Source organism: Amphiprion ocellaris, chromosome 13 (genome assembly GCF_022539595.1).
Source record: "Amphiprion ocellaris isolate individual 3 ecotype Okinawa chromosome 13, ASM2253959v1, whole genome shotgun sequence".
NCBI lineage: Eukaryota > Metazoa > Chordata > Actinopteri > Pomacentridae > Amphiprion > Amphiprion ocellaris.
The window spans coordinates 2,914,697-2,929,798 of record NC_072778.1 but is presented as its reverse complement, the minus strand read 5'-3'; the positions used below and the strand labels follow the sequence as shown (position 1 = coordinate 2,929,798).

Genomic DNA, 15,102 nt, shown 5'->3' with positions numbered 1-15,102 from the left:
CCATGGAGATCTAGCTCCACAGCATCAGTTACCATGGAGATCTAGCTCCACAGCATCAGTTACCATGGAGATCTAGCTCCACAGCATCAGTTACCATGGAGATCTAGCTCCACAGCATCAGTTACCATGGAGATGTAGCTCCACAGCATCAGTTACCATGGAGTCCATTTGATGAAAGATATTTTTGTTTTTGTCACAGGATCAACTGTATATTCAGCTTTAGAAAGTGATAATATGCCAGAGCTGGATTATAGTTTGTCAGAAAAAGCTTTATTGCTAAGTGAGATAAGGAATTAATCTTGAAACCTACAGGACTTATTAGAGGTTTTTTGTTTATAGTATTGTAGAGCGTGTCTTTTAGAGTATACACTAACCTTTAATGTTAATGTAGCTTTCCAGTTTCACTATACACTTTATAATGACAAAGCATATTCTATTCTATTCTATTCTATTCTATTCCATTCTATTCTATTCTATTCTATTCTATTCTATTCTATTCTATTCTATTAATCTTGTTACTAACCTGCCTTTTGTGTTGTATGTCTATCTGTCTATGATTTGATCATTATATAAATGTTTAGTCTGTTTTCGCTCGTCGATCTCGGTTGAAAGTCGTTGTGGTCAAACACCAAGACACAATCTGTCAGCCTGAAATGTAATAATAACACGATAAAGCAACGTTTCCCTCCGAGACCACAGAGTCAGACTGACTGCTGGCTCACAGAACATGTAGCATGAGGCCAAAGCTGGAGAAGGAGCTGAAGTTTTACTGTTCTGTGTCTCCATCTTGTGGACGAAGGAATGAAAATGAACATTTATTATCCATGAGGTTCTCAGGATGATGCTCCTGTTTTCACAAAGGACACCCAAACAGTTAATAACGTGTATTATGGCCTCCCATTACCTGCAAAATGGCTGCCAATCTGCAGGCAAACCCTCCACTAATGTATTTATTAATTAGTGACCTACCAGTGTGGTCATTAATGAGTGTTACTGTACGTTAGATAGTGATAGATTCAGTCTTTTTTTTTACTTACATTAGGGCTGCATTTAAATGTGTTATTGTGTTGTCACAGGGTGAACCACGTGAATGTGTTTTTTATTTTACTGTCATAATGTAAACTTTGTAAATCCCAGGAAGCAAATGAGCCAGAAACAGATTTAACAAATAGAAAAATGGCTGTTTTCATTTGCAGTTTGAGTTCTGGTTGCACTATTTGAACCATTTACACACAATATTAAGACGTTTTTACAATATTTATTTCAAAATCAGACATTCACAGAAGGAAAAAGGCAGAACTACAAGTGTGGCTGTAATTAGTGCAGCTCTGGAGCCCAATTCAGGTTCACTAGTTCATCAAAATGACTTTAAATTAAAGGGTATTTTCTAACACTAATTCAGTAAACACACCTGAATGTTTGTCTACAACAATTTTAGGTAATTTGTCCTCTAAGTAAGAAACAAATTAACCTTTTCTTAACATTCTGCTGCCATTATGGGATGTTTGGAGGAGGCGCTAATTCACGACAGTAGAGACTCACCGACGCTCCGCAGAAGAAGAAGCAGCTCCATAGCAACGGTGAAACAAAGATGGCGTCCTCTGCATCTTCTGGCTTCTTCTGTTTGTTTTTCTTGTTTTCTGCCGTCGCTACCGAAGAAAACACCACGAGTTTAGACTTAACCACCCCCGCGTCCTTTGACCAAAACGTTACATTCGCCGTAACGGAAAATTATACGGTGTTTGAGACGACGACGACACCGAGCTCCGGCAGCACCGAGGAAGAGCCGCTTCTTCCCGCAGAGCCCCTGCCCGAGTCCGGCCGCCTGCTGACCCCCGTCACCGCCGGTAACACAGCGCTGTTAAGGCTGGCTCAGTTTTAGTTTTTAGTTTCCCCTCCCTGTGTTTTAATATACATTTAGTTCACAGTGTTTTTGTTTAGTTTGATTTTGTTTTTGCTGGTTGATTTGCTTCAAGAGGTGCTGATAAATCCCGAATGTTTGCGAACGAATGAGGGCTAAGCTACCTGTCACTGAGCACAGTTTAAAAGAGATAGATAGATAGATAGATAGATAGATAGATAGAGAGAGAGAGAGAGAGAGAGACAGAGAGAGAGAGGTAGGTAGGTAGGGAGAGAGAGAGATAGATAGATAGAGATAGATAGAGATAGATAGATAGATAGATAGATAGATAGATAGATAGAGAGAGAGAGAGAGAGAGAGAGATAGAGAGATAGATAGAGAGATAGAGAGATAGAGAGAGAGATGGATAGAGAGATAGAGAGAGAGAGAGAGAGGTAGGTAGGTAGGGAGATAGATAGCTAGATAGATAGATAGATAGATAGATAGATAGATAGAGAGATAGAGAGAGAGTCCACGGGCTCGGACCCCAAATCTCCAGTATCGGTACCACTCAAGATGACCACTTCTTTTGGGTATTTTCAACCAGCTGTATGTCTCTACTTTGCATTTTCACATAATAGCCGTTGCAGACTCACAGCTTAATAAATATTATCACTGCTTTAATGGACACAATGAAAGGGTCTGAGCCAGAAGTTGAATTCGACAGGATTATTCCTCGTTATGAAAAAATAAGAAGTGCCACACATCATCATCTGTGTTAATAGCTTTACAACAGAGAACAATACTATAACAAACTTGAGTCTGAGAAAGATTTCGCTGCTATGGTAACAAGATTTTCTGTGATAAAAACAAGAAACAGAATGACAAAGCAAGGCACAAAATGACAAAAACAAGACACAAAACAACAAAAACGAAACACAAAATAACAAGACACAAAATAAAACAAGACTCAAATTGACCAAAACAAATAAGCATGAAAAGAAAGTACAGACAAACAAGAAATACATTCATCTGGGTCTGATGTTTAATTACATTATACTAATATATATGTATATATATATTACCCTTTCTCAAACAGTTTTATTTGATTATTGACTTGTATTAGGTCTGATCTTTGCCTACGGTGAGATTTAAATGAATTGTGCAATACAGCGGTTATGGTGAATGTGACAGTTTCTCAAATAAGTGATAAAACTGCCAGTGTGGAAAGGCTCTCACATCGTAATGTACTTACATTAACCTAATGTACATTTTAGCACCACTTAGGCTTGGTCACCTGAGATGGTTCCAATATCTGGTCTGGCCCATGGACTGATAGATTCCAACAGCTTCCAGACTTAATAAATTAAAACAATAAAAAGAACAATGAATAAATACCAAAAAATGCTACGTTATTTTTGTGCATGTAAAACCTTATAGCAGCTGGTATAAAAGGCTTCCTGCACCTCTCAGATTTGCACATTGGTAGAACAAGTCTCTGACTGAAGGTGCTGCTAATTGATCACCTGTATTATCTGTTATCATTTACCTGAATCAAGTTAGTACTACTCCTTTAAAAACACATTAACCCTCATGTCATCCTGTGGGTCAAAATTGACCTGTTTTGAAGTTTGAAAATGTGGAAAAATATATAGTTTCACAATGAAACTTCTGATGTCCACATTTTCAACATTTTTGGGAAATCTTGGAACATTTTTTGGTGGAAATAAAGAAATGTTAAAAATGTTTCTTCAGAACATTCACAAAAAATCAACCAAAATCCAGCGAAATTTGCTGGATTAAAAACAGGAGGGATTTTGACCCTCCTGTTGTTGAAGACAACAGGAGGGTTAAAAAACACATTAATACTAATGATATTCACGTTAGATGGGCCAGAAGTAGCAAGAAGCTTTGATGGCAGAAGAAATCAAGCTGTTGTGAAGTGCCATTTTTAACCCGAGGATCGTTTGTGTGTGTGTTTGTGTGTCAGTTGACAGGTTGTGTCCCTGTGATGACCACACAGGTGTGTGCGACATCAACTGCTGCTGCGACAGAGAGTGTAGTAAGGAGGTGGTGGCTCTGTTCACCAGCTGCTCCGTCCCTGCTGTCAGGTAAGTAAACGGTGTGATTCTGAGATGGTCAAGCAGCTGACTTCCCCTGATCTCACTGAGTTGTCACAGAATGACCCTTTATCTTTTTAACATAATAACTGTTTTCATACATTCATTTACTCCAAGACAATTCAAATTAACCCTCCTGTTGTCCTCAGTTACGGGCACCAAAAAATAATGTTTCCTTGTCTGAAAAAAATCCAAAAATTCAGAAAAAAAATCCCCCAAATTTCTGAAAATTTGCAAAGCCTTTAGGAAGAAAATTCCAATATTTCCTTAAAAGTTTCCCTTCAAAGTTTTATTTTTTAAAAAACTCCCCCAAATTTGGCAAGAAAATTCTTGTAAATATTTTCAAAAAATGAGTAAAAATCTTCCCAAAAATCCTTAAAATGTCTAAAGTGATTCCATATATATCAGTAAAACTTCTGTTTTCTTTAAGAACATTCACAAAAAAAAAAAAATTGTGAATATTCTTAAAGAGACATTTTTAACATTTATTTTTTTTCCACAAAAAAATGTTCAAAAATTTCCCAAAATGTTTCACTGTGGATATATATATATATATATATATATATATATATATATATATATATATATATATATTTTTTTTTTTTTTTTTTTTTTTTTTTTTTTTTTTTTTCATATTTTCGAACTTTAGAATGGTTCAATTTGACCTGCAAGACAACACGAGGGTTAAAGTGTTTTTGTCATGGAACAGGGAAATTCTGAACCCAAAGTGAGAAACAACACAGAGCAGGTGGCAGGCAGGTTGAGCTTAACCAGGATTTATTCACAAAACAAACTTCAAGCGCTATAATGCTAACACAGGCCAAAAACTCACAACAAGGTAAAGTCTAAAAATCAGGCTGCTCTGTGGCTCGATGTTGCTCCGAATCCAAGTTGACAGAGGCAGAATGATCCCACGCTGCGTTCCGTGCAGCGTTGGTCTTTATAGGGAGTCAGGATGAGACGAGTTGCAGGTGTGCTGCTGCTGCAGCGCATCTCAATCATGCAGCACACCTGTGAAAGCAAATTTCTGTTTCTTTGCCCAGAAAAGTGCTCATCGTTTTTCTTGTGTGACTTTACAGTGGCGGCAGGCAGCTGTGCAGCCGTGACGTGGCGTCCTACTCTTTAAGGAGCACAATGAACGGCTACTCTGAGCTGCAGTCGTCTGTCCAGAAGGAGACCAGTTACAACCTCTTCTGTATTCAGGCACAAAACCGTGAGTCATCAGTTTGAGGTGTTTCCTTCGGTTATTTCCCCCCCCCCACAAGTCTCAGTAGACCTGAGACCTCGACTATGAAGCAGGATTTAAGGCAACCTCGGGTTTAACTCGATGGTGGGTTATGTTTTACTAGGGGTACGTCGCCATGGTAACTGATGCTGAACACAAAATCTGCTCTTTGACATAACAGATCAACGCTTTTTAAAAAACACTGCCAGATACTGAGGGCAATGCAAGATTTTTTCCAGCTGCAAGCAATTTCAAAACCTTTATATTCAAGATTTATGATTTATCTATTTGTCATTTTTCTGTGCATCTGTTTACACGAAAAACTAAATGACGACGAACGAAAACACAACAATCAACAGCAGGTTAAAAGAGTAATAAAGTAATCTAAAGAACAGAGATTTGCTACAAGACGAGTAACGTATAAAACATCCAAACACGATAGTGGAGCCCAACATGTTAAAGTGCTATGAGGTGTTCAGTTAGCAGCACAGTATGTTAAGGTGCGATAGTAAATACATACAATATAGTTCAAGTAATATAATCCTAATACAGAAAACAATAAAGCCATATAGTTTCCTAATTTGTAAGGCCAACACCACCCAGTTTATATGAATGCACTAGTAGTGAGGTTCAGGTTGATAATCAGCTTTGTGAAACTGCTTAACTGGACTGTGTTTGTTAGACATCATGAAGCCAGAGAACAAAAAGACATCCTGGGTGTGTTGAACTTGCTTCATAGTGCAGGCCTCTGTTACTGCACTTGGTGCCATCATTCCAGATGTTGTTGTTCTTGTCCAATACCGCCAGTACTTGCAGCATCTACTGTACCTTTGCTACGTTTGGTCAGAATTTTGCCATCCACTTGGTATCAAAGTAGAACAACTACTCATGAATAGATTTAAATTAATCACTGCTGTATTTAAAAGGTGAGTTTGATGCAAGGTTCATCTCTGCTGACTGTCTGCTCCTTGTAGGTCTTGATGGATTGTCTCATCCTCCGCCTGAGCTTCCAACTGACAGCAACTTTGAGTGGCTCTTCAAACAGTTCACCAGCTTCATCTTTGGCTCAGACAGTGGTGCTCAGGTGTCACCTGGAGAGCTCCAGGCCTCACCTGGATACCTGGTGAGTCAGCTGTTATCCTGATCACGTAGAAGAACCGTATCAGTCCACAGTTTGGACTCATCTACTCTTTCAAAGTTTTTTTTAAACATTTTTATGTTGTGTTGTATAGAAAAATAGTGAAGACATCAAACTGTGAAATAACACAAATGGAATTTTGTAGAGAAAAAGAGTAAAGTAGGAGCTCCTTCATTACTGTTAGAAAAGCTCCAGGTGACGACCTTGTGGAGCCGTTTGAGGCATAAAGAGCTTTCCAGTGTGAAAGTAGTAAAAATAAAGACAATATATTGAAGGAATAGGTGTGTGTAAGCTGTAGATTGATACATGTGTTCATTGTCTGCTGATGTTTTCTGGTTTCAGTATGAGGATGTGATGCTGACAGTGGGAGAGAGTGGACAGAGAGGGATGTTCTGGCTGCCGGCTGCTGGTCTCACAGCTGACTGTGTGGACAACAGTCCTGCAGGTAACTGCTTTATATGCATGTTGATTACGATAACTGGAAATGGTACAATATTTTGTAGTTCTGTATAATTATAAGAAAATTTTATACAGTTTAGTATTGTATTTTTGAGTGGAATTTTCCTGTCTCTGAGCAGCGGTATGTTATAAATCCACCTGGTGGTTGATAAATATGTGTTAACCTGATGTTTATGCTGCATAATGAATGAATTGCATGCTTGTCTTTAGTAATTTTCAGCTGCATTTGACACAAAATTTCTGTTTGAAACTGATACAAAGATCAGCAAATATAATTGACTCCACGCACCAGTTATGCTTAAAAAAAAACCTCTGGTGGAAGTCATTTTTTTAAAAATCGTGTGAACATATGGTCTCCATATGGTGTTTTTAATATGCTGAAGGAAAGAACAAAATAAATAGTCAGTGCCATGAAACTGATGATAGTCTCAAAAACATAACCAACCTCAGGAATCGGTCCTGTTCACACACATGATGGGACTTTCTCTATCATTATTCTTCTTTAGAGTCATGTATGGCTGCATTACTCCAATATTACAACTCGCATTGTGTATCATAGAGCAGTTTTACATTGTTTGAGGTGAGCTGGTGTATCAGAACTGTGGCAGAAAGAGGTAGGGACCTCATAGATCTGCACATTTTAAAGGAAGCCATGGTTGAATTGTACTGTATTAAGGCAGGAAATAATTATGTTCATGGGGAAAAACATCTAAATATGTCATTTTGATTCACAGAAATAATTATATAGGGGTTAAATAAACAACGGAGAGGAGTTTTAAAGTATATTTCTACCTTATTTCTATAAGTGGCTCATTGTGGCTGCTACTAGCTATTATTTCAATTATCAAAAAAAATATTTTATTTATTATTGTATTAGTTTTTTGTCTCTAAGGTGTCAGAAAATGGTGAAAAATGTTGATCGGTGCTTCCCAAACCCGAAGATAATGCCCTCATATGTCCTGTTTTGTCCACAACTCAAATATATAAATTTTACTGCCACAGAGGAGGAAACAAACTAAATTACCAATATTCAGGATTAATGAAGTGCAGGCACAGAATTTAGACTTTTTTTCTTCAAAAGTTACTCCACCCGATGAATCAATTATCCAAATAGTTGCAAATTAATTTAATAGTTGACAACAAATCAGTTGATTATGTGTTGCAACATTATTAGTCTTTCTAGGAAACTCTGATAGATATTCAACTCAGTTCCCAAACTATTTTTCTCTTTACACTTTTTTAGGCGTAAACATTTTTACATAGAAGATTTTTGTTACCGTTGCTGAAAAATGTGCCTCAAAGCTGTGATTTTATCTGACAGGCTATGAAATATAATCTCTATCCCAAATTAAATCATTAGATTCTACAATTCCCTGTCTTTTCAAGTATTTCTTCCGTTTGCAACTTCAGCAGTCAGTTAAAAATGGTTAATTTATAATTATAGGTGAAGTTACTCACTGACATGTCACATGACTGCTGTCATAATGCAAACACAGCCTCATACAAACACAGTACAAAGTGCAAACCAAATAAAAAAGGAATTACAGTACAGGCTTGTTCTTCTGAATTACACCCTGAAACATCTGACCTGTTCATCTGAAAGTCAGGACAGTAGCATTAGCAGTTATCCCTTATGACTTCATTTAACCCTCGCGTCGTCCTGCGGGTCAAAATTGACCCGTTTTAAAGTTCAAAAATGTGGAAAAAAATACATATTTTCACAGTGAAACTTCTGATGTCCACATTTTCAACATTTTTGGGAAATCTTGGAACATTTTTTGGTGGGAAAAAAGAAATGTTAAAAATGTTTCTTTAAGAACATTGACAAAAAAATCCACCAAAATCCAGCGATTTTAGAAGTTTTACTGATATATATATATATATATATATATATATGTATATATATATATATATATATATATATATATATATATATATATATATATATATGTAATCATTTTAGATATTTTTAGGATTTTTTTGGAAGATTTTTACTCATTTTTTGAAAGTATTTACAAGAATATTCAAATTTTGGGGATTTTTTATTTTTTTTTAAAAATAAAACTTTTAAGGGAAACTTTTAAGGAATTATTTGAATTTTCTTCCTGAAGGTTTTACAAATTTTCAGAAATATGGGGAATGTTTTTGCAGAATTTTTGGATTTTTTTCAGACAAGGAAACTATATCTTTTGGTGCCCATAAATAAGGGCAACGGGAGGGTTAAATGAATAGTGTGAACACAGAACACGTCATTATACAAAATCCAGTTTACACAGTTTTAACATACAATTATGAGCATTGTAGTCCAAGAAAATATGAGAAACATTTATTCCCTTAATCCTTTCTTTCTCTGCGGATTAGAAAATGTCTCTAAATGAGCAGTTCAGGTTTACATCTTGTTGAAATTATGAGAAAAGATGCAAAAAGTGTGCTGCAGCCCTCTTTGTAAGAGTCTTTTGTAACCGTAAGAGTTATGATATTGAACCCTTAAAAAAGAAGAGATTAAAGAGATTTGCGTATCTTTAGAGCATGTAGAATGATTGAACGTGTTCTGGACTTTAAACGACTGGACAGAAAAGGGCCTTGTGATGCTCTGACTCCTGCCTGTCTGAACTATCACAAAGCTCCATGTTATTGCAAAGCATTATTTCTAACATGCTACTTAGTGAAAAGCTGCATTTTTCATCTTTGAGTGTCGTCGTTTTAGTTTTCCTGGTTCTCTTCACAGCGTTCCTGAAGGATCAGAGCAGTCAGTGTTCCAGACGTGTGGTTCTGGATCAGGACTGCAGCTCTCTGCCGGCCCTCAGCATCAACACCTACACCGACATCCAGCTGTTTGCTGTGAGTCTCTTACAGAGCAAATCCACACTGTTGCTCTCAAACATATTTTCAATATCAAGCTGTAATGTGAGAAAAGGCACACTACGCCAAATTCACATCACATATGTACATTTTCTGCAAATCAGATTATATTGTATTTCAAAGTATTAAGTTCAATCTTTTCTGCTCAACAGGGGAAGCAAATAGATGCAGCCGTAAGTATTCCTACTTTTTGTGTATTTGTGTACTTCTGAAGCAATTCACTTCATTTATTAATTGACTGTAAGTTGACTCTTATCAATCTCTCTAACAATTTAAATGTGCCCGATTGGCTCGTTTTTAAGGTATTTTATGATCTTTTTAATGATATTTAAGTGATTGAGAAAACTAAATCAGCAGACAAAGAAAATCATGTTACTTGGTCTGAGAGTAGCTTCAGTATGCAGCATGTACAGTTTAGAAGTGATCACATGATCATGATTAAAATGGTACAACTTAACACATTTCTTCAAACAAATCCAAAATATGCTATAATAAGACTGATTACTGAGGGGAAAGTTGCAGTTGTAGATGCCGGTTAAGAGATAAGGAAAAACAAGGAGCTCTGAAATTAGTCAGAACAACATGTAATAAAATATTTAAGGAAATTACAATAGCTTAGAGGATATTATCTGTGCAAATAGTGGTGTGTTGTGTCAGATATTCGTATTAAATGGGGCCAAAGTTTCAAATAACTTGACAAACCTGCAGCAATCATTACAGACGTTCTAACCACCTGCCTAGTAACATGTAGGTCCTTTCAGGGAGTCGTCTTGCTATGAAATTTAGCAGGACAGCGTAGAATGCACATCTCCTAAAAACATGCCTCTTTTCAGCTGGCTGTATTTTGCAACAAGCTAGCGCAGACACAACCTTGAGGTTAACTGCTGCAATGCAAAGGCAGGAAAAATGGCACAACTTTTTACCAAGAAAAAGGAAGTAATCAGTTATTGTCACATTAGCACCGGCACCACACTTTTAGCTTTACATTACTGTTGAACAAATAGTCTGCTGAACTGTTTCCACATCATTGGTTTTCATTCATTTTAGAAACTTACAAGCCTCAACTGATATGTCAAATAATGCCAAAAGAATCCATGCTCCACAGTAACAAAATACATCTGTGTAAAGGTTGTCAGTGTTTCAAGAGAGCATAAATTGCATTGTTACGTATTATTTACTGCAAGTCCAGCAGCTTTCGTCTCTCTGTGTTCAGTTCTGCTCTGAAATTGAATGAATGGAGTCAAATAACAGACGCTATAGAAGCTACAGAATACATAAATGTGCTACAGAGAAGTGAAAACGGTCTAATTACATTTTAAAAGACAGAAGATTAGTTAATGAAGCAGGGGATAAATGAATAATGTTCTTGGTGTTGTTGGAGGTTGTTCCTGTGAAGGTGGCGTCCATCATCCTGCAGTCTACAGATGATACTCAGTCTGAGCTGCAGATCAGCGCTGGAGAAAACCTGAGTCCGGTTCTGCTCAGGAACAGCCTCTGTGCTAATGTGGTGCTGAAGGTGAGTCAGACGAGTCCAACAAATGAGTGTTTGTAAGGTCAGTTTAGATTGAAAGCTGTCAAACGAAACATTTTTTAATATATTTGATCAGTTTAACTGCCAAAACATTACAGTACTATGGTCTTATCAGGATGAAAAATCTCCTTTTTCAGCACTGGACTTTACAAGTCTACTACTGAGTGTGAATACTACACAAGAACTGTTAGAAATTTGAATATACAATTGTCTCCTGTCATTATAGAGTTTACAAATATACCAAGGCATTGTCTGATGAACCAACTTTCGTCTCCTCAGGTCACCTATGTGATTAGGTACAACTCAGGTGGTGAGATCGTGAATGCAACGGTGACTCTGGTGCTCGGGTTTGTCAGCGACGACATGCTGCCCCTGGAACAGGAGTTTCAGATCACATATGTCCAGGTAGTGACATTATTTACTGTATGTGGTATTAACAAGAGATTATTTTCTCTTTTTCATGAGGAAACCTGTTGACTAAATGGGTTCACCACTGGATAACCTACCAAACAGGTGTGACTTTAAAATGCTGTGTTTGTGATGTGAAAGCGTCCTGGTTTATTTGCTAAAACTGCATTTTTAGAGCAGTTTCATTGCTTTTTGATTAGCTTGGCCAATGTTTTCATTTTACTGCTGCTGTAAACTGTATTGTACACGCCAAGTAGACCTTGAGTTGACTGTTCTATTCAAGTAAGAGTGTAGTTTTGTAAACATTTTAGAATCTACTCTCACTGTATAGTGTGCACGGCATAATTTGCCTGGACTATTCGCACCTTTATGATATACTATAGGATGATGGGTTTTTCTAGGTTTCTGCACAAGGGAAAACATACGAAAAAGTAAATAAACAACTGAAAGGAAAATGTGTTATTCCCGACACTAAATCTGAGTAAGGTTCCTTGTGTTGCGTCTGTTAAATAGGAAGATGGCGGCGACGTTGCTGTCCGCTACAGTGGAAATCCAGGTTACGTCGTTGGACTGCCTCTGGTGTCTGGAACAAAAACAGCAGAATATCCTTTGGCTGGATGGTGGATTTCCTCCTCCCTTATACACAGGATGAATCTCTAAGTTAAAGAAAAAAGTCACGATAGCAAAATTTTGTTTGACCTGTTTAACCTACGTATTAGTTTGACCTATAAAAATATATGTTGGTCAGACAAGTAAAAATTTTCAGTATTTTAACTTGATAGTCAAAAATTATGACATAAAAACTCTTTAATTGAGTGAAAGAGTGTAAACTTTGACTTATCAACAGTCTTACTAACTGAAAAAGTCAAAATTAGGAAGCAAAAGTTAGAATTTTGAGACTTTGATCTTTAATTTTATCTATTTTTTACACACCACAGGGCTAATAATCAATTTTGCAGCTCACTCAGTAGTTAGTGGAGGATTCTTGTTGATGAGAGAGGCAGGATGCTCCAAGAAGCAGGATTTTTGTCCTTGACAGTCCTCTCCACTGGGATTACCAGAAGCATCGACCCCAGAGACACTCTGTCTCTGCTCCACAGTGCTGAGGACCAGGACTGTCTGCAGGATCCACAGCAGCGCTCTCCCGTCCTGTTCGGTCTCAACTCTGTGTCCGGCTGCACATTAAGGCAAAGCAGCCTCATACTCAACAGATTCACACTCAAGAACCAGAATATGTCTTAATATATGTGTGACACTGGCTTGTCTTGTCCCTGCAGGCTGGTGGATGCTGAAAACTGCTCCCTGGTGTCCCATCTGCTGCTGGATGTTCTGAGAGGACCAAACTATCCCCAATACGTCGCTTCCTTTGGAAACTCCCACTTGGACAATCCACTAGACTGGGTGCAAATCAAGAACAGCTTCAGTCCTGGGGTGAGTTCAGTTGGAACTAATTTATCACAGTGCTTTAATTATCATCAGATAATCAAAGCAGCAACTATCATCAGATAGTTAAAGCAGCAACTAGAAAAGCACTCAGAGAGTGCAATACTCCGCCAAGGCTGCTCAGTTCACTAAAGCGTCATAGTTTAGACATACTAAGCTATGACTTCTTTTCACACATTTTGGATGACATACGAAACTATGATGTTTTACTGATATTTTGGACGACATACTGAACTATGACGTTTTTGTGACATTTTGGATGACATACTAACCTATGACGTTTTTTACACAATTTGGACCACATCCTATGAAGTTGTTTTTTGGGCCCTTTTACCATTAGATAAGTAGAGAAGAGGACAGGGAAGACCTGCAGTAAAGGGCCATGAGCTGGAGTTCTGTTTATAAGTCACCCTCTCAACCAGTTGAGCGACCTGGGCACCTTTTTCCTACTTGTTGGACGACATACCAAACTATGACTTTTTTTTATACATTTTGGACGACATACTAAACTATGACTTTTTTGTGACATTTTGGACGACATAATAAACTACTAACTTTCACGGCCTTCTTTACATTATTTCATCATATGGCACGTTTTTACAACATGTTTGAAAAATCCAATTTTTTTTTCGACATAGTATAGTAAGGCGTTTTTTTGCGCCAAAATTCATGATGATTTTTTTTTCAAAGAAAACCTTTCTGGAGTGTTTTTCACCGCCTCCTTTACATTATTTCATCATATGGCACGTTTTTACAACATGTTTGAAAAATCGCATTTTTTTTCGACAGTATAGTAATGCGTTTTTTTGCGCCAAAATTCATGATGATTTTTTTTTCAAAGAAAGCCTTTCTGGAGTGTTTTTCACGGCCTCCTTTACATTATTTCATCATATGGCACGTTTTTACAACATGTTTGAAAAATCACATTTTTTTTCGACATAGTATAGTAAGGCGTTTTTTTTGCGCCAACATTCATGATGATTTTTTTTTCATAGAAAACCTTTCTGGAGTGTTTTTCACGGCCTCCTTTGCATTATTTCATCATATGGCACGTTTTTACAACATGTTTGAAAAATCGCATTTTTTTTCGACATAGTATAGTAAGGCGTTTTTTTGCGCCAAAATTCATGATGATTTTTTTTTCAAAGAAAACCTTTCTGGAGTGTTTTTCATGGCCTCCTTTGCATTATTTCATCATATGGCACGTTTTTACAACATGTTTGAAAAATCGCATTTTTTTTCGACATAGTATAGTAAGGCGTTTTTTTGCGCCAAAATTCATGATGATTTTTTTTTTCAAAGAAAACCTTTCTGGAGTGTTTTTCACGGCCTCCTTTGCATTATTTCATCATATGGCACGTTTTTACGATATGTTTGAAAAATCTCATTTTTTTCGACATAGTATAGTAAGGCGTTTTTTTGCGCCAAAATTCATGATGATTTTTTTTCAAAGAAAACCTTTCTGGAGTGTTTTTCACGGCCTCCTTTACATTATTTCATCATATGGCACGTTTTTACAACATGTTTGAAAAATCCAATTTTTTTTTCGACATAGTATAGTAAGGTGTTTTTTTGCGCCAAAATTCATGATGATTTTTTTTTCAAAGAAAACCTTTCTGGAGTGTTTTTCACCGCCTCCTTTACATTATTTCATCATATGGCACGTTTTTACAACATGTTTGAAAAATCGCATTTTTTTTCGACATAGTATAGTAATGCGTTTTTTTTGCGCCAAAATTCATGATGATTTTTTTTTCAAAGAAAACCTTTCTGGAGTGTTTTTCACGGCCTCCTTTACATTATTTCATCATATGGCACGTTTTTACAACATGTTTGAAAAATCACATTTTTTTTCGACATAGTATAGTAAGGCGTTTTTTTTGCGCCAAAATTCATGATGATTTTTTTTTCAAAGAAAACCTTTCTGGAGTGTTTTTCACGGCCTCCTTTGCATTATTTCATCATATGGCACGTTTTTACAACATGTTTGAAAAATCGCATTTTTTTTCGACATAGTATAGTAAGGCGTTTTTTTGCGCCAAAATTCATGATGATTTTTTTTTCAAAGAAAAACCT

The 15,102-nt window shown here is 36.8% G+C and overlaps 1 protein-coding gene across 1 annotated transcript; it reads left to right on the top strand.

Moving 5' to 3' along the window:
* Positions 1-1,561: 1,561 nt before the first annotated feature.
* Positions 1,562-13,402, top strand: tctn1 (tectonic family member 1). Its single transcript, XM_023298331.3, has 13 exons — positions 1,562-1,847; positions 3,831-3,951; positions 5,040-5,173; positions 6,160-6,308; positions 6,666-6,768; positions 9,511-9,623; positions 9,797-9,817; positions 11,026-11,160; positions 11,455-11,580; positions 12,097-12,185; positions 12,633-12,770; positions 12,861-13,014; positions 13,367-13,402. The coding sequence occupies exons 1-13, from the start codon at positions 1,592-1,594 to the stop codon at positions 13,400-13,402; spliced, it is 1,575 nt and encodes a 524-aa protein (XP_023154099.2). The 5' UTR covers positions 1,562-1,591.
* The last annotated feature ends 1,700 nt before the right edge of the window (positions 13,403-15,102 follow it).